This window comes from Prionailurus viverrinus, chromosome A2, assembly GCF_022837055.1.
Source record: "Prionailurus viverrinus isolate Anna chromosome A2, UM_Priviv_1.0, whole genome shotgun sequence".
Taxonomy (NCBI): domain Eukaryota; kingdom Metazoa; phylum Chordata; class Mammalia; order Carnivora; family Felidae; genus Prionailurus; species Prionailurus viverrinus.
This window is the reverse complement of record NC_062562.1, coordinates 18,455,012-18,479,982: the sequence shown is the minus strand read 5'-3', so window position 1 is coordinate 18,479,982 and position 24,971 is coordinate 18,455,012. Positions and strand designations below refer to the sequence as shown.

General features: G+C 58.2%; 1 protein-coding gene across 3 annotated transcripts in view; it reads right to left on the bottom strand.

Moving 5' to 3' along the window:
* SEMA3F (semaphorin 3F) overlaps window positions 1-24,751 on the bottom strand; it is a 29,687-nt gene extending 4,936 nt beyond the window's left edge. Inside the window, exons 1-13 of one of the 3 annotated variants that reach the window (XM_047849928.1) lie at window positions 24,219-24,751; window positions 20,646-20,731; window positions 20,111-20,270; window positions 6,094-6,254; window positions 5,947-6,009; window positions 5,711-5,830; window positions 4,911-5,003; window positions 3,272-3,365; window positions 1,361-1,480; window positions 1,017-1,156; window positions 789-903; window positions 556-625; window positions 251-395 (exon numbers count right to left, since the gene is read on the bottom strand). In XM_047849928.1, the coding sequence (XP_047705884.1) occupies window positions 251-395; window positions 556-625; window positions 789-903; window positions 1,017-1,156; window positions 1,361-1,480; window positions 3,272-3,365; window positions 4,911-5,003; window positions 5,711-5,830; window positions 5,947-6,009; window positions 6,094-6,254; window positions 20,111-20,222 (1,233 nt within the window). In that variant the 5' untranslated portion in view covers window positions 20,223-20,270; window positions 20,646-20,731; window positions 24,219-24,751. The remainder of the gene's footprint in view (window positions 1-250; window positions 396-555; window positions 626-788; window positions 904-1,016; window positions 1,157-1,360; window positions 1,481-3,271; window positions 3,366-4,910; window positions 5,004-5,710; window positions 5,831-5,946; window positions 6,010-6,093; window positions 6,255-20,110; window positions 20,271-20,645; window positions 20,732-24,218) is intronic. The other 2 variants (XM_047849927.1, XM_047849929.1) reach the window with 2 other exon arrangements.
* Window positions 24,752-24,971: the final 220 nt, after the last annotated feature.

Genomic DNA, 24,971 nt, shown 5'->3' with positions numbered 1-24,971 from the left:
TGAGGCTCAAACTCATGACCTCAAAATTAAGAGTCGCATGCTCTACTAACTGAGCCAGCCAGGCGCCTGTTTTGTTTTGTTTTAAATGTCAGCTTTATTTGAATGGATACATGGTAGATTGATTTGTTTGTATGCTCTGCCTCTCCCACCTGGCCAGGAGCTCCATGATAGTGGGGCCCATGTCTACAAAGGGGCTAACCCAAAGCAGGCCTCATAGAAAAGGGAAAGGTGGAATGACTGGGGTCCTCACCGTGCCAGGCCGTGGGTAGGGCATCTTCCCTGAGAATGGCATCCACTGGTAGTTGGGGCCCTCTTTGTGGGCAAAGGGCCCGTTGAAGACCATGCGGATATCAGCCATGGAGTAGACACACACAGCAGAGCCTCGGAACACGGAGCTGCGGGCAGGGCAGGCGGCTGCCGTGGGCAGGGCAGACCCTCGGCCCAGGGCCCCTGCCCCCACCCCACAGCCTGCCACCAGGCAGGGGTCCTCCACAAGTCATATAATCCCCCAGTCCAGCCACACCCTGCCACAGCCAGCCCCGGCCCCAGCCTCACCCCGAGGAGGTAAAGACAGCATAAATGACCGGGTTCCTCACATCCTGTGTCTGCTGGACAAACACATCCTCTGCGGGCAGAGGGAGAAGACACTGGGAGGGTGCATTAGCCAGGAGTCCCAGGGCCTTGCCCACTCCTGCCCAGGGGGCCCACCAAAGGTGCCCTGACCACCCATCCAGCCCCCACCCCTCCCACAGCAGCCACAGGACCCAGCCTGCCTGCTGGTTACTCACGGAGCTCATCGAAGTGAGTCTCAATGCCATCCTCGCCGGGTACAGAGCACACCAGTCGTGCCTTCAGGAACGTGCTCCACTTATTGACCAGGCAGCAATGGCCACCGTCATCATTCTGGGGACAGACAGGGAGCAGGGTCAGATCAGCTCTCACCCCCTGCTGGAGTAGGGCTGCTGGAGCTGGCACTGGGTTGGGAGGCGGGGAGATGGGGCCCTGCCAGCGCATACCAGGCAGATGCGCCCAATGCGGGCATACACGGCGGGGCTCTGTGGCGCCTCTGCCGATCGCTCGCGGAAGAAGAAGTAGAGCTTGTCGTCGTTGCGCTCGGCGCTGTCAGGGATGAGCTCAGCGTGGATGAATGAAGGGTCTGTAGGTAGGCAGTGGTCAGCTGGGCAAGTGCTCCTCCAACAAGGCCTCTTTCCCCAACAGAATCCCAGGACAAGTACAGGAATAGCCCCCGCTCTTCCCCATCCCAGGCAGTCACAGGGCCAGACCCCCCATGAGTACCTCTTGAAGATCTTGCCCCATCCTAGATGTGCTGCCCACCCAGGGTCTTGTAAGCTGCCCTCACCATTCAGCCACCGAGAGTTGTACTGATCTGTGCGCATGGCCGTCTGCTTTCCCAGCGTGCGGAAGATGGCTGCATCGGTGCCCATGAAGTCGATGTACACACCAGCATAGAGCTCCTCATCTGTGGGCGGGCAGGTGGGTCAGTTAGGGGATCCCTTTGTTAGGACCAGGGTACAGCACAAATGACCTTCAGAGCAGGGTCCGATCTTCCCCTCAGGCTCCCCTGGGCATGACTGTCTCATCAGCGGGGTCCTGGTAAATGTTTAACAACTGGCTCTGAGGATTGCCTGGGTGGCTCAGTCAATTGAGTGGCTGAGCAATTAAGCATCCAACTTCGGCTCAGGTAATGATCTCACTGTGAGTTTGAGCCCTGCTTCAGGCTCACTGCTGTCAGCGCAGAGCTGGCTTCAGGTCCACTGTCCCCCTCTCTCTCTCAAAAAAAAAAATAAATAAATAAATAAACATACATACATTTATTTATTTATTTAAAAAAATGTTTATTTATTTTTGAGAGAGAGAGAGAGAGTATGAGCTGGGAAGTGGCAGAGAAAGGGAGACAGAGGATCCAAAGCAGGTTCTGCACTGATAGCAGGGAGCCCAACGTGGGTCTTGAACTCAAGAACCATGAGATCATGACTTGAGCTAAAGTTGGACGCTTAACCAGCTGAGCCACCCAAGCGCCTCCAAAATAAATAAACATTAAAAAAAAAACAAAAACACCTGGCTCTGCGAGGGTTGGGATTAGCAGCAATTAGCTCTGATTAGTAGTGAGAGCCAATTTCTGTAGTGTAAATACTCCCACCATGGCTGATTTCAAGCTACTAACTTGGGGTCACTGACAGTGGAGCCGGGGAGAGCTGCCCACACTATGATATAGTATTTCTACCCCACAAATACAACAGATGCAAATAACCTCAAGAACAAAGATAATGATAAAATGTAGTAAAATAATTTGGAAGTAATGAGTTTTGAGTATTTTTACCTTTGTTTCAAGGTAATTTATTTGTAAATTATATAATTTAATTTTTAGTAATAACTGTGTTTAATAAGAGCTGGCTCACAAAATACCTGAAAATTTGCAGATTTAGTAACCATGTTGGCTCTAGACTTGCCCAGGGCAGGCCCTACCTTCCCCCATCAGACTCCCTGGTCAGGGCTCTGCCATCAGGCTGACCTTTTCACTCACCAAGACGGGGAGGATAATGTCTCCCACCCCCACCCCAAGACCCTTCCCAAGCTTGGAGGTGGCACAGTGCTCACCAGTTGCTCTGAGAGGCAGACTGGGTCGGGCAGCCAGAAAACAGGCAGAGTACAGGGACCAGGGGCCTGGTGGGTTCACCCAACCTGGCGGTAGGGGCAGCAGCTACTCATGAGGTCCCAGGCAGGACCCCTCCTCAGAGAACACTCTCCCAACTCTCCTGGGCCAGACCTGACACAAACCTGCCCCCCCCACCCCCACCCCCCCGCTGGTCAGAGGGCCACGACTCTCCAACCGTGCTTCCTTGTGGGGCTCTCCCAGCCTCCCAGACAAACCAAGAATGTATAGGGAACCACTCCCCTCATACCTCTCCCAGTACAGACCGAGCTTCTCTTCTCTCTTAGGTGGCCTGTGGCTGGGAGGGGTCTGGCCTTTGCATGGACACTATTTTAGGGTAGGATCTGGCCCCCCTTGTGCCCCCTTCTGGGGGTACCCACTCTGGAGAGAGGCTCACACCACTAGTCTCTACCCCTCAGCTCACACTGGGGTCTGGTCTATAACCCTCCCCCTGACAGGTGGGGCCCCATGGGAGGGTTCAGGGATGGCATGGTCATGGTCTCTGCCCTGAGGTAAGTGTTGGTGCCATGACCACCATTCCAGAGGCAGAGGCCACGCACTTAGGCTGTAGAACCAGGGTGGGGTGGAGGCACTCACTGATGAGGGCTGAGGCCGTGTCCAGCTTGGGGTCGTACGGACACTTGCCCTTCCCTGACTCGAGTCTCTCGGGCTCCAGGTAGAAGATGTAATCCTGCAGGGCAGAGGGGAGCTCAGCATCGTCCAAGCTGGTCCCACAGCTGGGGAGGGCAAGGGTCATCAGGCTCCCAGGGTGAGAGCAGGCCCCGAGGGACACCCTGAAGCCACCCCTTCATTCCCCAGATATCCTTGTGTTTTAACTGTCCAGCCAGATCTCCCAGGGCAGGGCCACGCTGCACGTTCCAAGGGAGCTACTTCCTGGTCTCAGATAAGACCTGGGAATCAGGGGCTGAAGCCCCTCCATGCCAACTGGTTCAGGATGACTCTGGTCAGGGCCCCCTTGGGCTTGACCTGAGCTGTGGCTGCCTGTCCTTGGCCAAGATGAGGCTGACCGCCTGACCAGGGCAGGAGGTACTGACCAAAGGCCTTTGGTCCTGACCTTTGTTGCCAGGTCTCACCAGGCCAGAAGGCTTTGAGGGTACCGTGTCCCCAGGCTTTATGTCCTACCTGTGGTCCTCAGGACAGAATAATAGGCCATAGCCTTTCCTCTGCCCCTCAACAGAGCCCCCAGTTCCCCATGTCTCCACAGTGGGCAAGGAGTTGAGGGGTCCAGCCCAGACCACATGGGATTCACAAAGCCCCCCATGCCTCCCAGCCCAGCCCTGAAGATGCTAGGAGGAAGGTTGTTGAAGGCACTGGGACCAGGATGAGCTCGTGGGACGAAGGGAGGGAAAAGAGAGAGGCACAGAGGCAGGAAGGAGGTGGCAGCAGGTGGCAGGGATGGTGATGGGAAGGTGTACACAGGCCCGCTTCCAGTTACACTCTGCACACATGACTTTCTGCACGCATGGGGCTGCACACACAGCTTGGCACGCATCACTGTCAGCACACGGAACCCACCGCTCACACCCTGGGCACACGTGCAGTCTGAATGGCCCCACTTTTCAGCACTCCCCGTCACAGACACACCTGCTCAAGTGACCACTTGCTCTATCATTCACTGGCAGCCCCTGCCCCCCTGCCCGCCCCTGCCCAGCCCCAGGCCCCCCAGCCCAGTCCTGAGTTGTGACTAGTGGACAGACAGTTCTGTGCCTTCCACCCCAAGGGAGCAGAGTCCCAAGCATGGGAGTATGTGGGACACCTGTGTCAACCCACAACCCACGGAGGCATGGGGCATGGACACCTGAGAGTAATATGGCAGACTGCATACATGTGGCACGTTCTGACTCTGGATGCTACCTAAGGTGTGAGTTTGAGAATGCACAACACGTGCCCAAGCGTATGTTGGCAGATGCTCATGCACGTCTACACACATATGTTGAGGGCTGAGGCACTGCTGTCCTCAGGCTGTCTTCCCTACCTGGTCCTTCATGATCTCTTGCCTGTAGGGGCTCACTGAGGCTGACATGAATCCAGCTGGGAATGCCTTCAGAGCCTGAGGGCACTGCCAGGGAAGGAGTGGGATGGGGTTCCCAGAGTACAGGGAAGACCCTGGGGAGACTGGCCTGGGGTGCAGGTTCCTGGCTGGAAGGCCAGGCCCAGGGTGAGTTCAGTTCAGAGGCAGTGCTGCCCGGCAAGGGCCTGGAGGGATGAGTCCCACCTGGCGTGGGGCTGTGGGCGTCGGGCGGAGGGCACCATCCGTGGCTCTGCTGCCTCGGCCTTTGACCACCTGCATCTGGGTCCAGGGCGTGGCCTGAGAAGATGAGGAACAGGGGTTAGAGCCAGGGGTGGCAGGGGCTGGGGGAGCGGGCCCGGGCTGCCAGCCTCTCACACCACACGTGCCAGGAACACACGCGAGCACCCGGACCCCCAGAGTACACATATGTGCCTGTGCGTGCACACATACACACAGCTTGTCGAGCACCTGCACACACGTGTCCCTAAGTCCAATCACTCTCACAATTGTCCTACAAAGTCACACCAGCTTACATACATGCCCACATGGAAATGGAAAAAGGCAGAAGCGGGCAGGGTGGGGCAGAGCTGGGGAAGGGGCAGCTCTCCCCCGGGCCGTGTGGCAGAAGCTGACCCAGGTGTCCAGCCTCCTGATGCCGAGGCCCTGCCAGGCCCTCTGGCTTGGCTGCAGGGGCACGGTCCACAGGCACAGCCAGGAGAACTGTTGCACGTATGGAGCGAGCGCTTACTATATGCCAGGCACAGTGCTAAGAGCCTTGGGAGCGTTAGCTCACTGCCTCCTCCTCACACCGACCTGTGAGAAAGGCAGCTATTAGCCCCATCTTCAGGTGAGGAAACCGAGGCTCTGAGAAGTGAAAGAAGTCACTCACCCAAGGTCACAGGGCTGGAAAGTAGTAGGGCTGGGGCTCAAGCTCATCCTCCCATCAGAACCCTGGCACGTGGCCACTAATGGGGCAGCACAGGGCCAGGGTGGGCACGGCTTACCTGGGCACGGCGGCCACGGTTTACATAGGTGCACATGGGGTTGTAGGCGCCGGTCCCACACACATACAGGTGTGTTCGGTTCCAGGGCTGGATGAGCCTGACGAAGTTCCCGCACTCACCCTGGGGCCAGAGGGAAAGCCAAGGAGGTGCCCAGATGCCTTCCTGGCCCCACTACCTCCCTGAGATCACCTGCCCCCACGCCCCCCCATGCCACCTGTAGACCTCTCTGCACTCACATTGCCATCCTTGCCTGAGAGCACGCACTCCTCAATGCGCTGTGGGGAAGCCGCCCAGTGGATCTGCCAGAGACAGGGATCAGAGGGTGCAGCCCTGGGGCCCCATGTTCCTCATCCCCCCAACCTGGCACCGGGGCTGGCCCTTACAATGAGGGGCTCGCGGTTGATGTCATGGAGGTCCAGGGACAGCACATAGTCTTTGCTGCCCACGTACATGCGGTCATGGTCCTCGTCTTTGAGCAGGATTCGGTAGTCGGTTGTGTTGAGCAGGAAGTTGAAGAAGTGGGCAGTGCCTGTGGCCTTAAGTTCTGTGGGTGGAGGTCAGGGCAGCAGTTAGGATCCTTGGGGACCAGCCAGACATGTCCCCTTTGATGGGGGGGGGGGGGGACTCCTACCACACAATCGTCTTAAACCCCTAGCTTCCCCTCTAGAGCTTACGGAGCTCCCTCTATAGTCCCTGAGATGCTGAGAGGAGAAAGTGGGACAGGTGGGCAGGCCAGCGAAAGAGCCACACCCAGAGCTAAAGCCCTGACTCATGGGCAGCCCCAGCCAGTCTCTGGGTCCCAATGAAAGCCAGTGGGCATGGACCAGGGCACGTGATAGCATCAAAGAGTCTTTGCTCAGCTGGGGGTTAATGCTCCCACACTCAGGGTGGGGCCTGCTTTCCACAGGGGCCTAAAAGGGTTAACGAGCTGGGGCGTTGGGGGTGGGGGGCAGGTGCATCCAGGACAGCCTGCAGACGCTGGCACAGATTGGGATGCCCTGTCCTCACCCCAGCTGCCCACCAGACAGAAGGCCAAGCTGACACACACCATGGTCCCCACCTTGTCTGAAGCTGGTTAGCCAGGACATTGAAAAGCCCTGCTGGAGCTATACTGTCCAACAGAACTTGGGTTTCCCCCAGATCCCACTGGGCTGCTGCAGGTGGAATTTTCAGGCCACTTTGAACCAGCCAGGAATAGTCTTTCCTGGGAAAGAAGCCCTCCCCCTAGCACTAGTGTCCCAAGCCTGGGGGCAGGGTCCCGTTGAGTCCTTCATTTCTCTTCTGCATGAGTCTGGCAGCCCTGGCCCTCCCATCCCCAGACTGCTGGGGGAAAGTCCTCATTTCTAGGGATGAAGGACAGGAAGGAACTTGGCCAGTGACAGGCCAATGACAAACACAGGACTCTAGAAAACTTGGGAACCTTCCTCTGGGATGGGGAGAGCCAAGGGGTCTTCTTGTCAAGCCCCTCCTCCACCCACTCCCAGCTATTTTTAGCTCAGCAGGAGAGGAAAGATTATAGTGAAGGTGACGAATATTCACCAGCACAGGAGGCTTGAGATGGCGGCACACAGAAGAGCACATGCATGTGTGCACGTGGCCCAGGCACGCACGTGTGCACACACATGTCCTGCACCAGATGAGGCACTCATGAAGGTGATCATACATATACTATCCTCCCACATCACAGCTGGTAACCCATTTCCTAGGTGAGGCAATCAAGGGGGAGTTCTGGAAAGGGAGAACAGCTGAGATCCAAGGCCCTAGATGCCATCCGAAGATGGGACCAGCAGGTGGCCTCATCCCATCAGTCAGTTGACCTTGACTCAGGCAGCTGTCTCTGACTGGCCTGGCTGACCATGACCCCTGCTGTGTGCTAGGACCCTGAAGTGGAGCTGGAGGGGCTGTGCCTGAGAGCAGCTTCGTACGGGAGCTCCAGGATGTGCTGAGATGGGCATGGGAAGTGGGCTGGGAGCCAGGGGACTCCCACAGCAGACCCAGAATTACATCTGAGGGGCTGGGGGGCGGGGGGGCAAGCAAAGGCCTTGCCCTGCCCGGCTCTATGTGGCAATGAGAGAATACAGGTGATGACCTTGGCCAACCGCTGGGACGCAGGGACGCCAAGGGATCAAAGGGCCGATCCCTGCCTGGCTACGGCTTCACCCGCCTGTCCGGCGGTGCCTCTGAAGTCCTAGGCAGGGCAGCCTGGGCACCTGTCCTGCACCTGTTGTTGGGCCACTTGGAGTCCCCTGCCTGGCCACCCAGCCATAGTGACAACAGGAAAGTAAACACTCCCCCACCCCCAGGGCCAGGAAGCAGCCAGAGAGGAAGTGGGGCTGCCAGCGGAGCCCCCCCAGGCTGGGACAGCCCGCCAGGGGTTATTTATACCCTGGCTGGGGGCACGGTCTTTGTTGTACCCTTACCCGTTCTACTGGGTTAGGGGGCATTTGGGGGGCAATGGAGGAGAGGGAGGCAGGGGTTCAAGTATGTACCTACTTTTCCCTACCTAGGGTAGAGTAAGCTCCAAATACCTAGCCCCAGGGACATCTACCCTCCATCCCTGCCCAGTCTTGGGTCTCTGTAATTTGGAACCCCCTTCTGTGATCCAGTACCCAAGCCCCCAGTCCAAGTAACCCTCCACAACTCAGAGCCCCAGCACTCCAGGCTCCATCCCCTTCTGTGAAAAAGGCAGGGGAGAGACCATTCATTCAGCAGACCTACATGGGGAGCAGGAGACTCCCTATGATCTGACATCCTTCCTCCTAAACCTGCAGTCCCTGCTCCCTAACCCCTGGGTGGAGGTGGGGCTGGAGGGAGCCTCCCATTTACTCATCAAGCACCTATTATGTGCAAAACCCTGAGCTGACAACATCTGATTTACAGATGAGCACAGCAAGGCACAGAGAAGAGAAGTGACAGGACCAAGCGCATAGGGATAGGATTCCCACCCAGGTCCATGGACCTTGGGGCTAAAGGAGATGCAGGCCCAGGCAAAGCCAGTCCTGGTGGTGAGCACTACCCACTGGGAGGGCAAGGCCTGAAGGTAACTCTCCCTCCGTCAACAGGGCATGTGACTCAGGACCCCAGGGACCCCTCCCAGTGGCCATGGGATATGGCGTCAATGGCTCTGTTGTCACAGGACATGATGTTTTGGTCACTGTGGAAACTTTGAGGGGGAGCCCCCATGAGGCCATGTGGGGTGGGAAAGGGGTGGGACCAAAGGTCAGGAATCTTTGACTTTGGCGTGGGCTTCATGACCCCAGTCAAGGCACTCTGTCCTCATTTTCCTATCTAGACCATCTCTTGAGCCCTCCTAATACTGACACTCAAGGTGATCCCTGAAGGTGAGGGTCTTGCTTCGAATTCCGGGAAATGCTGACAGCAGCGTATGTCTTGGGACTTCCCCCCCGCCATCTTTCATGGGGTGTCTCTGCCTTGGTGGGGACAGTAGAATGGGATGTGGTCCCAAGTTCTTTCCCCATGCAAGCTGGCTCCCAGATGTCACCATCTCTTGGAGGACATCCCGGCTATACCATTTCCTAGTGCTGGGTGAGGAGCAGAGAAGGCCATGGGGCAGGAAGGGGCTTCCTGTTGACTCAGCCCCAGCCTTCCCCTAACTCTAGCCTGTCTCCACCCCACCCCCAACTCAGGAGCAGAGTTAAACCCTGAATCATCCATCTAAACCCAGCTTACAGAAAGGAAAACTGAGGTGGAGAAGGATGACTTTTCCAGGTCCCCGGAGTAAACTGGGTATAGGGCTGTGGACATAGCAGTCCATGGCTGCAGTGCTCATCTCACTCATGTCAGATTGTAGGAAAGAATTAAAACAAAAGTCCCCATGACAGCCCTGTACCCCAACTCCAGACGGGAAGACCGAGGCCCAGAGGAGAGTGGTGCTCACCTCAAGACATAGGGTGAGAAGTGAAACTAGTATACTGTCCCCCTTCTCTAACCTGCCATAGGGCAAAGGAGCTGGAGGCCTTCATTCTTCAAAGAAGCCTGGGACAGAGCAGGAAGTGGGCCAGTAGTCCTGGGTTTCCTGCTCTGACACCTGTAGCATCAGCAGGGCTAGATCCTCCTGGCCCCCAGCCCCACTAAGGAGCAGAGACTTGGGCCAAGGGGAACTGGGGGTCCAAGGGGGCATCTGTTGTGGGGGTCGGTGTTGACCTGGCCTTGCCATGTCCTCAGGCCTGTCCTCGCCTCTGCTCCACTTATCCCAGGCCCAGCTCTGATAGCAGGAGTGTCACCTCTCCCCCATCTCCATGGCACTACTGAGGGAGGGCTGGGGCACAATCAAAGGTTCTGTGGATGTCAGAACTCAAGTCTGGATAAGCTTTGACCTTGGGGAGAGAGTATGGTGTGCCCAGATAATGCCTCCTGGGAAGGCCACCCCACCCCCATACCCTCACCCAGGCTGGGCACGGGTTGGGTGGGGCGACATCCGGGAAGGCTTTTCCCGTCATTGGGAAGGAAGAGCCTTTTCTGGCATCAGACACCTCATTTCCGCAGTCGTTCCCAGCCTCTAGAACTTCCCCATGGCCATTAGACACTCAAGGTCCTGGCCCAGAATGGCCTGGCAAACGTCCAGAGGCAGGAACATTCTTAGTCCATAGGGGTTTAGCCTTGGGGGTCTCTGTTTCCTCCCTGCTGGAAGCAGCCGATGCCTCACTTTAAAGGATGTGGTGGGTGTGGACAGCACTAAGGAGGTGTGTCTGCAGCCCTCACCCGAAGACCCCAAGTGGGCGGCCCTGACCCCTGCTGCCGACCCCTGCTGCCCGTCTCTAGGACACGGGCTCTGTTGTCAGTGAGGCAGGGGCTGCTGTAAAAAGGGGGTCCTGGAGTGGAGGTGGTACCCCGCCCCCTTGGTTACAGCCTCACAAAGCAGCAGGTCCTGACTGACAGTGTCACCTCCCCTGGCTGTGCTTGAGTACTGGGGGTGATAGAGGGTTCCTGAAGCCCAGCCCTGACCTCTGACCTCATGTGGGCCAGAGCAGCCCTAATCCCTGAGCTAAAGAAAAATGAGGTTGGGGGTGAGAGGTGGGGGTGCTGGCCAGGGTCTCTGTCAGTGCTTTATCCTCCTGCCCTTCCAAGGAACGAAACTGAGGTGGACGAGATGTCAGCACTGGCGGCAGAAGGAGTGGCAGGGCCTAGACAGTCCCTACTGGATGCCCCAGGGGGCTCTAGGGAGGGGTGGCCCCTAGCCCCTTATGACCCCCCCAAAGCTGTGAGGGGCCCCAGAGGAAGGCCTGGGGGCTGGGCTGGCCCCCTGGCTCCCAGCCTAATCCTCTTTTAATGAGCGGCCAGCCGGAAGGCCTCAGTCCCTGGCCGCAGCCTTACAACCCTGGGAGCCCCAGCCAGACTGAGCTGGGGGCAGGGCAGCCCCTGAAGCCTTTCCATGCACCTTCCCTCCCCCTCACTACCCCCCCGCCCCCCCCCGCCCCCCCCTGCTTAGCACACCCACCTCATTAATACCCCAAAGCCAAAACCTAAACACTGGCCAGGCCAACTCAGGGCCCCAGCATCTGCAGGGATATATACCAGGATGACATCTGTCTTGTGCTCCCATGGACTCTCTTGGGCATTTACCATTAGTTCAGGGTCAGGTCCCACATGGAGCTGGACAGGGGAGACTGTCACAGCTGATCCAGGGGCTTGCTGTCTCAGTCCCTTTTCTATCCGGGGAATGTTCTGAATGGGAATCCCTAGAAACCAGACCCAGGGTTTAAGCTGCCTCTTCCCTGGGCGGGTAGGTTCCAGTTCCTCTGGCCCCAAACCCCTTAATATCTGTCCCCTCCAACCCAATCCTGAGCCAGGCTTTCCATATTGGACACCCAGAGGCCTCCCCAGGAGCCATCCACACTCGCCCCCCCCTTCCCCCAGGCAGGTGAGCCAGGTCGGTGCCAACAAAACCAATTACAGCCGCTCTCACCCAATTAGCAACTAATTATGGCCTTGTAGTCCATTCAACATAATTAACATGTAAATGACTTGGTGTGTTTATATTCAATAACTGCTCTGATTGAATTTAATTTAAAAGTCTGAACTAGGGACCCAGTTACCGTATTTCACCATCTAGAGCAGCTACTTCCTGGGAATGTCGGCTCCTCCAGAGGAAAGGGACACAAGACCAGGGTGGAGGGCAGAGGGACAGGTGCTGTGACACTGGCCCAGTCCTGGTGAGGGTAGGGATGGCTGCAGTCCCTATACTCTGAAATGCTACCCCAGGGGTGTGGGAAGGTGGTGAAGTCTGAAGAGCCCCAGTGGGACCCTCAAGTTGGGAAATCCTCTGGAACTAGGGGGCCCCTCTTAAGGGCTACTGTAAACATCCCAGCTCTTCAGTAAACACCAAGCCAGAGCCAAGCTGGAGCCACCCAGCTGGGCTAAAGCTCCACTGTAGGCTTCCCTCCCATTTTGGGGGCTGGGGGCTGAGGGCTGGAGCCTGGGGCCAGCAGGCTCAGCCATGCTATTCCCACGCCCGTTCCGCCCCAGTGCCCGCCTACTCCGCCCAGGAGAGGACAGGCTGGGAGCACAGCTCAACCTGACCCAGGAAAAGCCAGGAGGGAAGACGCAGCAGGGTCTTACCCTGGCACACACGCCGGCTGGAAACCCAGGGTTCTACACCTCTCTCCCACGAGGATGTCCAATAGCTTTCGACTGTTTTGTCCCAGCAGGTAGGGAGCTCTCTAGCCTAGGTGCTCCAGTGATCCCTGCCCACCCTCATGGCACCTGATCATCTGGGTCTGGGCTGGTGACGGAGCCAGGAGGACCCTTAACAGCATGTGCAGATGCCTACGAGGACACCTTCGGGCATTTACCAGCCAGGCAGAGCTCAGAGCTCTACCCCTGTTTTGAAAGGACACAGTGCAGGGGCAAAGCTGGCCTGCAGGGACCAGGCAGCCCCTGTGCACGGGGTAGGAGACAGCAGCCTGGGCCAGGCAAGCAGCTCACACAGGAATGTGCCCCAAGAAGCATGAAGGGGGTTGGGAAGACAGTTGGCCCTGTGGGGAGGGGTCGCACTGATCCATTTCTCAGGTGGGGAGAGTGGATCGGGCCTCCAGCTCCACTGGCCTCAGGGGCCCACCCCGCCTCCCACATTCCAGACCTAGCCCGGAAACCCCTCACTCCTTCCCCCCCTCCCCCGCCACCTCCTCCCTGTGACTGCAAAAGACAACAAACTCTCCATGGCTCATTTACTCCGATAAATCAACCAGACGGACAGGCCAGGATGGGACTGACAGGCTAGTGGGTGTCAAGACCCTCCCCCTGCCCTGCACCCAGCCCCCACCTCTGTTGCCCTCCTTGGACTCCTGGGGTCCCTACAAGCCCTTCATGTCACCCACCCAGAGAGTCCCAGGATGTCCGGACAGTCTCAGTCTCCTTCCCAACATTCAGATGGGGAAACTGAGGCATTGAACAGACAGATGTGTACTTAGGGTCAGCCTTAGGGGATGCAATAGGACAGAATTGGGAGACCAAACAGGACTCAGCTGGTCACCAGTCCAGGAAGCCAGTGAGTTCTCCACACAAGCCTGGTGCTGGGACAGGAGGGTGTTAAACAAAACAAACGACAGCGACAGCGATAGCACAGGCCGCTCTGGACAGAGGCCCCCTGGGTGTTGCAGGGGCCCACAGGGCCCCTGAGTTCTAGTTGTTCCTCAGCCAGTTGTAGCGTCTGACCCAAAGGGACCCACCATGCTGGCCGACCGGCAAGTACACAGGCAGTGGACGCTGCCCTTGGAGGGAAATGAGAGCATCAGCACCAAGCCCTAAGTGGAAAGAAACATGGCTCTTGGCTGGGTGCAGAGACCTCAGAGGAAAGAGCACGTCCGGGTAGGAAGCCAAGGAGGGGGTCAGGGTGGGGATGGGAGGGGTGGAGGCAAGGGGGGGGGGATGGGGGGAGGGAGGAAGGAAGGAAGAAGAGTGGGGGAAGGGGGATCTGGAGCTGAGGCCTCACACCCCAAAGACTTCCTGGTCCCTGGAGGGGCCTGTTGCTTTGGGGCTGTCCCTGCCCTACAGAGATGCAGCAGATACCCGTACTTGCCAGCAACCCCGGTGAGAACGCCACAAGTCAGCCTAGCTGAGGCCTCCCTCCCCCACAGGCAGGCCTCCTGGATCCTAGGCCAGCAGCCACCACCCAGGCCCATTCGTTGCTGGGTCAGGACCAGTGGTCAGGGTCTGGAACCCAGGAGGCCTCCACCCTCCCTGAGACTGCTAAACAGCCTGGGGTATGTTGAGGGGGGAGAGCAGTAGTGGGGGAGGGGTGGAGCGGTGGCTGGGTGGGAAGCGGTGGCTACAGGCCTGCCAAGCTCAGGCACCCACGTGAGCTGAGCTTTGGATTCAGACCGGAGCCTTCTGGCATCCAGGCCTCTGGCAAAGGCCCTCTTGCTATTTCTAAGAAAAATGCAGCAGGAATCTTCTCTGCTTCTCCAAAACTCCAAGGGCTCCCTTGAGATGGGGCTCAAATTCCCAGGACAGTACCAGGCCAGGCCAGGCAACCATGCTCTCAGCCCAGTGGTACAGATGCCCAAGTGAGCAAGGGGTCCAGTCACCCCTAACACAAGCTGTAGGAGCCATAACAGTATTCAGAGAGGGGTCACTGTGGCTGCTCATGGGTCCCAAACAGAGTGGGGAGCTCATCTCAGTGTGGGGAGCTCCCTCCAAGGCATGCCCTACCCAGTGCACCTCTCTCATTGGATTTTCCTCACCATATGTATTTGGTGCCTTTGCCATGAGGAACAAAGAGCTTAAAAACCACAAGGAACAAGTATAAACGCTATGTCAAAGCAGCAAGAGCAGGACTCCATCCAGTATCTTGCCCTTCCCCCAGGTATTATGGCACACACACCTCACCTCTGCTTCCTGCTCTTCCCTCCCACAGTCTCCCTGACCCTGTTGAGATGCAGCCTCCTCCAGGAAGCCTGACCAGATGCCCATGATAGTGGCATCCTATTTCTGCCTGACCCCACTCCCAGAACAGGGCTCAGGGTACCTTCTGCAGTCCTTTCCAAACACTGTCACCTTCACCGAAGGTTAGAAATCTCGAGGGAGAGGTGAAGTAGTGCAGAACTCCTTGGGCCTCCCCCAGGACCAGCCCTCACCCCTCTGCCACCCTCAGCATAGCTCCTAGTTAGGAAGTCCCGAGACTTCCTTCACAGGAGCCATAACTGCATTCACAAAGTGATTCCTCCCACGTGAGGCCCAAACCATTCTTATCCCCACTTTACAGACAATGCAGCAGGGACACAGAGAGGCTCACTACTCAAGATCTATCCACGGCCAGGATGCAAGCAAAGCAGCCTAAGCCTTCAGGATGCTGCCTGCACTGAGCCACTGTGGTCCCCACCTTACACAGGGGGAGCCATGTCCTGGAGAGGCTAAGCCACCTGCCCGAGGTCACACAGCTGACAAAGGTAGAAGGCAGGCTTGTCTGCCTTCAGGGACAGCCCTCTCAACCACCACCACCTTCGAATTCTACCAAATTTAAGTCCCATGGAAGGAGCTGGAGGTCTCCCAGGGGTCAGGGGCCAAGTACCCATGGCTCTGAAGACAACCTCTGGGCCCCCTGCCACCCCTGGAGGGGTCACAGGGTTGGAGGTGCATACATACAGGTGCAGACAACCAGGAGCCCACTCTAAGGCCACTGCCTCCAAAGCCACAGAGTGAAAGATACCTTTATGGGCCAGAATGAGATTTTTATCTTGGCGGTTTCTCTTTAAATTCTTTACGATTACGAAGCAGCGGGGGCTGCCAAGGAACATGATTTACTCCTTGAGCATGCACCAGCTCCTCACTCAGTGCCAAGGGAAGCTGGAGCCAGAGAGGGAGGGGCGGGCGTCATGCCAGGGAACCAGAGACAAGGCCTGTGCTGCTGAGGCCCAGCTAGTGGCGGTCCCGTTTGAGGCTTGGCTGGACCTGGAAGGACCACAGCTGAAGGCCCCCAGCCCTGAACTGGCTGACTCAGGCTGGGCCTGAGACAGGTTCTCAGCAAGTACCAGGACCTGCTCCATTCTCTCCACGCGCCAATTGCTGGCCAGCTGAGGGGCAGCCAGCCTCCAGGACCTCCCAACTCCCGAAGTGGCCACTTCCAAGTCCCCTCTCAGGAGTAAGGCAGTTCCCATTTCCTGGAAAACTGAGATCCTAAATGCAGGAATCTGGGCTCAAGTTCACGCTTTGGGTCTTCCTACCTCCCTCCTCCTGGCTCATCTGGAATACCGGCCCCTCCCCAGTTTGCTAGCTCCAAATCCCACTGTAGCTATCAGAAACACCTGACCTCTACCCAGTTCCCTGGTGCCACCTCTGGCCTCTCCCCAACACCTCCTCTTCTGTGTTCTGAATCTCCTAGCCTCCTTTGGCTGGCCAGGGAGCCCCTGGGGAGGCAAGGGCACATCCCCCACTCCTCACTGTGCAGTCAGGCCTGGGGGTGGGGCAATGCTCCATCAGGGCTAAAGGCACTTCCACCTGAACCCATATTCACCCACTCTTCATCCCCCCCTTGGGTGAAGTAAACGGGCTATGACCTCTCCTAACCTCCAATCTCATCATTTCCTAACAAGGAGACCTGGCCACTCTGGTTCTCTGATGCCACATGCAGATGACGTAAGTAGTGGCACTATTCTGGGCCATTAGCCCCAGAGGCTCAGAGGCTGGGCTGGGGTGGGTGCATAGGCAGTGACCAGCACCTACCCACTCACCCTCCACCTACAGAGTGTCGTTCCCCACAGAGCAAGCCAGTTATGCCTGGAATTAGAGAAGATCCAAACTCCAGGGCTACTCTGAACACAGGAGCCCTTTCCTCTCCTGGACCCTTGTTTTCCTTCTCCAAAAGGAGACAGATTCCTAGGGGACTCTGATCAGTAGTGGACTGGGATGACGGAGGGCTGGATTTACAGGAAATAAGCAAACCCAAGTGCTGTTGCTTCTGTAAGCAGAGGGTATGAGAAGCCTGCCCAGTGCAACCTCAACCCTCTCCTTAGGAAATGAGGCTGGGAAGGCTAAGGCCAGCACTGCAGGATCCTGGAGCCCTGTCCCTAGCTCATGGAAGAGGGCTATACCTGCTTCCCCCAATCCACCCTTCACTCTCTCGGTCCTGAGACAAGCTCAGACATCAGACAGAGCCAGGCTCTGCTGTTGCTGAGTGACAGGAAACCTCACAGAAAACCCATGGAGACCCCTCTCAGGCCTTGGAGACACCACCACATGGTTATCATCATGGGTACCTGCTGTTACTTCTATTATTTTCATCTTTCCTGACTCTTCTGCTCTATCTCCCTACTCCTGCCTTGGTTTCCCTAGTAGCCCAGCCACCTCATGTCATCACAGGAAGGACCCTTTTCCTCCACCAAACACCTCTTGGCCCCCGTGTCCTGGCCAAAGCCAGCCCAGGCAGCAGGCAGCTGCATATTGTGGGGGTGGCTTCCTGGGATAAAGTAAACATTCCCCAAGCTGAACAAAGGACCTGGCAGGGCACTCACACCTCCCTGCTGCAGAGGGAGGTGGTGCCCCCTGGCTTGGGTCATCTCAGGATGGGGGAAGGGAAAGCTTTTTCTCCTAGGCTTGGCCAGGGACTCTGGGGTTAAGGGGACTCCAGACAAGGATGGGTGGAGGAAAGGGTCCTGCTGTCCAGGCTCTCTGGTCCCAAGCATCCATGAGCTCTCAGAGGACACCTCATCTCTCCTGGAAATCTTCCCCACTTGACCCCTCACTTCTGTCTGACCTTGGCTGTGTTGCTAATGGAAGCTCAGGAGATGGGCCATAGGAGCCCCCCCTACCTGGACTCTAACTGAACCTTGGGCCCCTTCTCCCTTACACTTTCTCAGCTTTTGGCCTGGCTGGGGTGCCCAGGCAAATGCACAGGCAGCAAGCACAAGCCTGGTCCAGTTCCTGCCTTTGTTCCTTTAGCTGCCCTGGGCAGTGTGGCCCCTCATGCCAGCACCTCCGGCTCGGGAGGGTCTGGCCCAACCAGGCCGGAACTAGCACCTCCCAACTGCAGCAAGACCAAGGGCGGGGGGTGGGGGGAGGGCCTAGGTTGAGTCCCTGGGGCCTGGTATGCCAACTGCTATATCCAGGCAAGGCACAGAAGGAGAAACTGAGGCATAGAGCCAAAGTGACCACCAGCGCTTCTGAGAGCAACCCTCTCTATGAGCCTCAGGTATGCCTGGGAGAAGAAGCCCTCACCCACCCCCCCACCCCTTTTCTAGTCCCTGGCCTGGCTGTGGGATCCCAGTTTCTATGGCTGATGGTATCCATTCTCTGTAAATGCTTAGTGAGGACCTACTCTTCACCAAGGGCCACTTTGTGTACATGACTGTGCTGAGACGGTCCGGCATGGGGGGTGGATACATAGGGCCTGGTGCACAGTAAGCGCTGGGTTCCCAGGTGGCACTGACCAACTGGATGTCCATTATCTTTTCAGCCAGTCTGATTGAGACTTGTTCACTGTAGACCCCTTGGTACTCAGCATGGGGGCCTGGCACAGAGTAGGGACTCAAGTATCTGCTAAATTAAGTGATTTCTAAGCATACAACTAGGACATGAGGTAAGTGGGGAATGGGGAAAGTCATCCAGGGCCGGGAAGCCTGTGTGTGTGAGGGCACAGAGACCTGGGATAGGGTGGCCCCAGGCACCCTATGGCCCCACCCCAGGCTGCCACAGCAGTCAGCACCATAGGCTGGCTGCCAGCAAGCTGGGCTTTTAGTCACTGCGGGTGTCGGCTTCAGAGCTAATTGAGAAGGAATCGACCTGACCAATGTGGGCGTCAGCAACGCCAGGACACCAGGGTTCTATTTCTGGCCTCGCCTCTGCCTCCTGCCCGACCTTGGCCCTGCCCTTGCCTGAGCCTCGGTTTCTCTCTCTGGAAAACAGGAACAAAAGTCTTTGGCCCTTTGTCTCTGGAGGTCTAAGAAGGTTTAAAAGGGGCATATAGAGGAACTCCCTAAGTCTTATCTCTCTTGCTTCCCCTCATAGGTCTCCAGGGTGATGACAAAAATACTACCCAGGGTGTATGTCTGGGTTCTAGGGTCCCAGAGGTATGAAGACAAGCCCCCACCCCCCTTGCCCTGGTGGGGGGAGGGGATGCTCTGCTCCCCCTGCCGGCACCCTGGGCTGGGAAGGGAGTGAGGGGGGGCCAGGCCCCTTCAAGATTTATTAATCTGCTCTAAGGAAATCCACCAGGGAAGCATGGAGGTAACGGCAGAATAAATCTCTCCCCTTCCCAGGCCTGGGGGCAAGGGGTACTCTTACAACCAAAAGCATCACCCTCAGCCCATTCCACAGGCCCCACACTGGACTTCTTCCAGGTGCATCTTCAGAAATGCACTCCTCATTCCCCCCATCGACTCACATGGTGGGATAAGGACAAGGGAGGGGCTCTGCTGGGGACATGGGGACGTGGGAACATGGTGAGGTGGAGGCTGGATCTCGGCCAAACCTGAGGAAGGAAAAGTCAGCCCAGCCTTTCACCCCAATATGTGTGCCCGGAAATCTGGCCAGCCAGGGCTGAGTGGGCCCCACCCAGGGCAGCCCACTGGACACAGTGACCTTGGGCCAGAGGAGAACTCAGCAGTGACCCCAGATCCCCCAGATCCCAGCATGGCTGCCACCCCTTTTCCCAGGCGGAGGGGAGAATCTTCTGATCACACAGACCTTTGAGGAAGTGGCTCGTGAGTGAGCCATTTGGACACCCTGAGTGTGTGCCATGTGTATTCACTGCCAGTGGGTGAGGTACAAAGGCAATGAAGCTGGGGAACCTCTCACTCTGCAGACCCCAACCCATCATTAAAACCTTCCAGTGACTTCCAAAGCAACGTGTTCATTGGGGATCTCAGGAGCTCAGACCTGTCTCTTACCATGTGTTCTCCTTGAACTCGCCAGGTAGCCTGCCCTCCCCTCACAGCCAACCGTACCCTCCCTGATTCCTGGGAACCTCTCCCATCTAGAGATCCACACCCCAGCAGAGTAGGTCCTGCCTCTCCAGCTTCCTGAGGCCTCAGTGTCCGCCTGACTATCTGCCCTTCCACCCCAGGGACCATCCAGGGCAGGACCAGACACAGAGCTGTGGCAAGGAAGGGCTTCCACAAGTTTGGAGGAAGTGGCATCTCTCTCTCCCCAATTATCTATCACACAGAGGAAGGCACTCTGCAGACCCTAGGCCACCCAGCCTGAGACCCCACATTCTGCCTCCAGAAGGGGCCCAGACTCGAGAGACTTCTCTGAAATGTCTACGTGGCCCGTTCTCCAGCCTTTCCTGGCAAGTTACCATTGTCCTTCCCCTCCCCACCCACACAACCAGGGTGACCCATGTGGCTGCACAATATGCCTTTTTTGCCTTGTCTTCCCTGTCTCCTCAGCATCGGGCCAAGCTCTGTGGACAGAGGATGAGGATGCCAGGGCAAGGCAGCCTCTTACCTTTGAATGAGAGCCGGACCCGGGGCGTGGCTGGGAGGTGGTCCTGGGTGGGGGTGGCTGGCCAGGCCCCAGTCAGTAGGGAAGCCCAAAGGAGAAGACCAGCAACAGGCATTGTGGGAGGGGCCTAGGGCCCAGGAAGCAGGCTCGGCTGTCTGGACACCTGGGAAGGGGGAACCAAGATCAAAATGTATAAGGCAGGTAGGGGCATCCTCCCCTACCAACTCTCCTTGCTCACACCCTCAGCCTGGGACCATGAAAGCCCCAGTGTGCAAACTTGATAGACTTTTTTGTACCTGCCTTTGTCTGGGAAGGTGTAGCCAATGGGCCTGAAGACCAAACAACCAGGTGCAGCCTGGGGTCACCAGAGCTAACAGGGGCCACTGGAGACTCAAACAATGCCCCCCGCCCCAGCACCCTGAATTCCATTCACAGGGTCCTGCTGAAGCAGGCAATCTTACAGTCCCCTCCAGTTCCCAGCAGGCTCTCTCTTTTGTGCCCACCCCCAACCAAATGGGCTGCTCCTTCCCTTGCCCACCTCAAGGATTGGAGGAAGAGATGGATCCAGTCCTGCCTGCTCCAGCCAAACCTATCCTTCCAGTACAGGGAAATTGAACCTGATTACTGGGGTAGAGGCATGGGAGAGAGTGGAGGATAAGTGAGACACACACAGACAGCCCAAAGTGGGAGAGACAGCAGCTAGAAAAGGGGAGGCAAAATCTGAAATCACAGCAGGAGGGATCCAGGTAAGATGTACAGAAGGACTTGCTGCCAGGTGAGTTCCAGCTCTGCCTCTAGAGAGCAAAGAAAGTGGAGCTGGGATGGCCAACAGGCCTGGGGCGGGGTCTGAGCCAACCTCAGTGTCCTCAGAACCCCCATATCCCAGCAGGTCCAAGTTTTGATACTATGTTTTTCAAATATTGTCTCCCCAGGCAGGCTGGCTGTTGGGTAAACGCAGCCCAGCACCAGTTGTCAGAACATATTGCTCCCTCCCGGCAAAACCCAGCGCCAATTCCCAACCCCCCCACCCAGATACACTGGGGGTGGGGGCACCAAGAATGACAGTGTGAGCCCCATCCTCCAGGTCTGCCCTGTCTATTCTCTTTTCCCATGGGAGGCAAGACCCTAGGCCCATTTCTAGGACCCTGGAGTAGGGTGACAGGTATTGTGGCCTGTTAATCCCCTGCACTGGCTGCCATATGCTGAGGCAAGGCCCAGGATCCACATCTGTCAGGCTCCACTCAACAGACCCTGAGGCCTCCCTAGATCCACCTCCCCCGGAGCCCCGGAGCCCTTGCCTCTCCTACCAGGGCAAACCACTGGTGGTTCTTCAGACAGGAAGTGCAGCTTCAGGCCTCCTGGCCCATTCCCCAGGTGGTGCCCTCTATGGGAACACCCTCTCCAGAGTGCCTGACACACCTCTCAAGTTGCTTCAAGATCCCCCACCCATCACAGAAGCTCCTTCCTGGGGAGACTGGCTGGGGGAGGGGAGAACAGAACCAGCCCCTCCCCCAGTCTGTTGGGGCACAAAGCTGGTGCTGACTGAATAGCAGGCTCTGGTGAGAGGGGGCAGGTAGGAGAAAGGGCTGTACAGCCACCATCACCTTCCGATACACCTGGGGGGCCCCCACTAACAGTTGTGGATATACACACGTCCACACTTGCATGCCCACACACGTCCTCACAAGCATGTGTTTGCTCAAGAACTTGACCTGCTAGTGGGGTGGGGCTCAAGGAAGCTGGGGAACACTGTCTTGGCTTGGGGAGGGCAAGATACAGTCTGGGTCCCTCAGAAACCTTTGATCCTATGTATCAGGGGGCTCAGGTTAACTCACATCCCCCACCCCCACCCCAATAACCTCATTTCTTCTGCATCCATTGTGGTGGTAACAAGGGCAGGGTCACCAAGGACAGCATTAGAGCCCCCAAGGTATCCAGGAAGGTGGAGGGGTTTGCCCCACTGGGCCCCTACAGGGACCTCTCACAATGCCCTGGCCCTTTAAAGGAGTGAGTGGGGGATGATCAAGTCTGCTGGGGCTTCAGACCCAAGTCCAGGCTCCCTCTTTGGCCGCATGAGGGATGGAAAAGAGAAGAGAAGAGGGAAGGAAGAAGAGGAAGACAGGGACAGAGAGAAGGAAGGGGAGGGCACTTCCACAGCTGCTTCCCCTCTGCCAGCCCCTAGATGTATTCCACTTAGCCTCGGCCTCAGAGAAGCCCCCAGTCAGGTGAACCAGGTGGGTGGACAGAGAAGGAACAGCCACCGCCACCTGGGAGCCCACCAGGAGGAGAGCAGAGAAAGAAGGAAAGAAGCCTGGTGGGAGGGAGCAAGGGAGGGAGGCAGGCGGGAGGGAGGAGGAGAGAGGGAGGAGAGAGGGAGGGACGGAGGAGAGACGTTCGAACAAAGAACCGAGGAGCTGGGGCTGGCAAGGGGTGCAGAGAAGGGGCGGCCAGACAAGGGGGTCTGGAGGCACTTGGGGGTAGTGCAGGGGGCTAGGTGGTCGAACCGTCTGGCCTGATCCAGACCTCTCAGGCTTAGAGTGAGGTGGGGGGTGGAGGGCAGTGAGCAGCTTGCCTCAGAGAAGGGAGGTTAGCTCCTCAGAGCTGAGAACTGCCTGGATGGAAGGGAGGCAGGAGCAGGGGCTGCGGGGGAACACGGGATGGAATTATTAACAGCACCCCAGCCCTAAGATATCCCCTCTACCCCCAAGCAGGCCACAGATCCTTTCTGGCTCCTTGGCTTCCCCCTCCCCCAACACCCATGGACCAGGAAGCAGAGCTACACCACCACAGCTGGGATTGAAACCCCCCTTTCATGGTCAGGGGTTTCCCAGTCAAGGTCACCTGGGCTCAGTTTCATCCTCCCCCTCAAGGTATGCCTGACAGAGCATGGGGGGCGCTGAGGCTAGGCTGCTGGCCTTCTCTCCCCCAACCCTAGCACTTCTGGGCTTGGCTCCTTCAGAACTGAGGGGCAGCAGCAGGGGTAGGCTTGCCTGGTGCCCTTGCCTTCCAGCACACCTTACCCTATGGGTTTAGGCACACTTTCTGTGCAGCCTCAGAAAAGGCCCCAGCTCTATCTGACTCCCTGGGCTGGGATGAGCCTCCCAACCCCTGAATACAGTTTCCCGGTCTCTGCAACTAGACAGGGGCTTCTGGGAAACAACCTGGGTGAATTCAGGAGAACTGTAACCCACAACCTGGCCCAGCTCCAGGGTGGACACACCAATGCCTTCAGGTAATCTCTCTCCCCCAGGTGTTCATGGGCTGGTGTTCTCAACACAGTTATCTCAAGAACTGTAAGTTATTTAAGCAGCCAGCCCCTCAGCCTTAGCTCCAGCTGACCCATCCTGTCAGCCCTGCCTCACTCCTGGGCTACCTTGACACTCTCTGGTCCCACTTGCTCTAGGTGAGCCCACCAAGCTCCTAGTGTCCCCTGCCCATTTCACCACTGGGGCCCCAGCCTGCCCAAAGGGGAGGGCTTAACAGGCTCTCCTACCTCACCTACAGCCCACAACCAGGTCCCTAATTCAAGCAAGATTCCCTGCTGGAAAAGCAAACCCAAGCTGGCAGCTGGGGGTCAAGGGGCTAGCACAGGGTTCGGAGAAAAGCTTCAGGGCTGGAGGTCCTCCTGCCTTGCTGATCTGGGGGACCCTCCACGTGGGGTCTGCCAGTACAGCGCTTCCCTTACAGCAGATGATCTGGATCAGGACACTGAGGCAGAACAGGCACACCTAAGGGGAAGAACGCTGCCTGAGGCGTTAGTGGGAAAGAGCTGACCCAGGAGAAGGGGTATCTGCTCCAGGAACGTGGGGGGTGCTTGGGAGCACCCACCCACTCAGAATCTTATGATTAAAAAGTTGCTTTGCACACTGGTGACCCCGCAGGACACACCAACCATACATCTCTATGTCGCACCGATGATAAGGGAACAGGCAGCCCGGACAGGTACGGCGCCCACTCCAGTCCTATCTCCCCTGCATCCTCGGGAAGCCCGCAGCCTCTCCGATCCCCGCGCCCCGGACACTTCCGCAGAGTTGCAATGCCCCAGGTCCCAGAGGGATCGCAGGGTGGCCCGACACCCTGCCCGCTCCCTCCCGGTTCCCGCCGCACTCACCTCCTCCGCGGCGGCGGGGCCTGGGCTCCCGGGCGGCGGGGGCGGCGGCAGAGCGGCTCCCGGTTGGGCCGGCCGGCGCTAGCGGCCCCCCGGGGCCATGGCCCTGCCCGCGCCCTCTCGCCGCTGTGCCTGAGCCGGGGTCGACGCCGCGGCCCGGGTTTTAACGGGTTCTGTGGGCTTCGGGCGCGTCAGCAGCCGAGGCCCCGGGCCCCAGCCCGGGCCATGGGAAGGCTCAGGGGCGCTCGGGGCCGCCTCCCCTCGGGTGGGCTGCGGGCGCCCCCTGGCCGGCGCGCCGAGGGCGCATTCCCCGGCGCGGGGCGCGGGCGACGGCGCGCGCTCGGCTTAGGAGAGCTGCGCTTGGCTCGGCCCGGTGGTGCTCGCCTGCTTGCTGAACTGGGGCCGGGCGGCCGCGTTGGGCTGCGCCGCTCCTCGCGACGCGCCCTGGCCCTGTGCTGCACTCGGGGCTCGCCGGACCGCGGCCGTTCGCTCGCTCGCTCGCTCGCTCTGGTCTCGCGGCCGCCGGCGGGACGGGGCGCTCGGAGCCGCGCGGGGAGCGCCGGCAATTGGCCGCCCGTGGGCGACATTTGCATAGCGCGGCCCCGCCCCGCCCGCCCCGCCCGGCCCCACCCCCGGGGCGGGACCCGCCCGGCCGCCGCCCCGCCCCCGCTCCACCTGTCCGCGGGCTGGTCCCGGGGCTCCCGGGCTGTGGGGCAGCCCGCGCCAGGGGAGACTAATCTGCACCCCGCGCCCCCG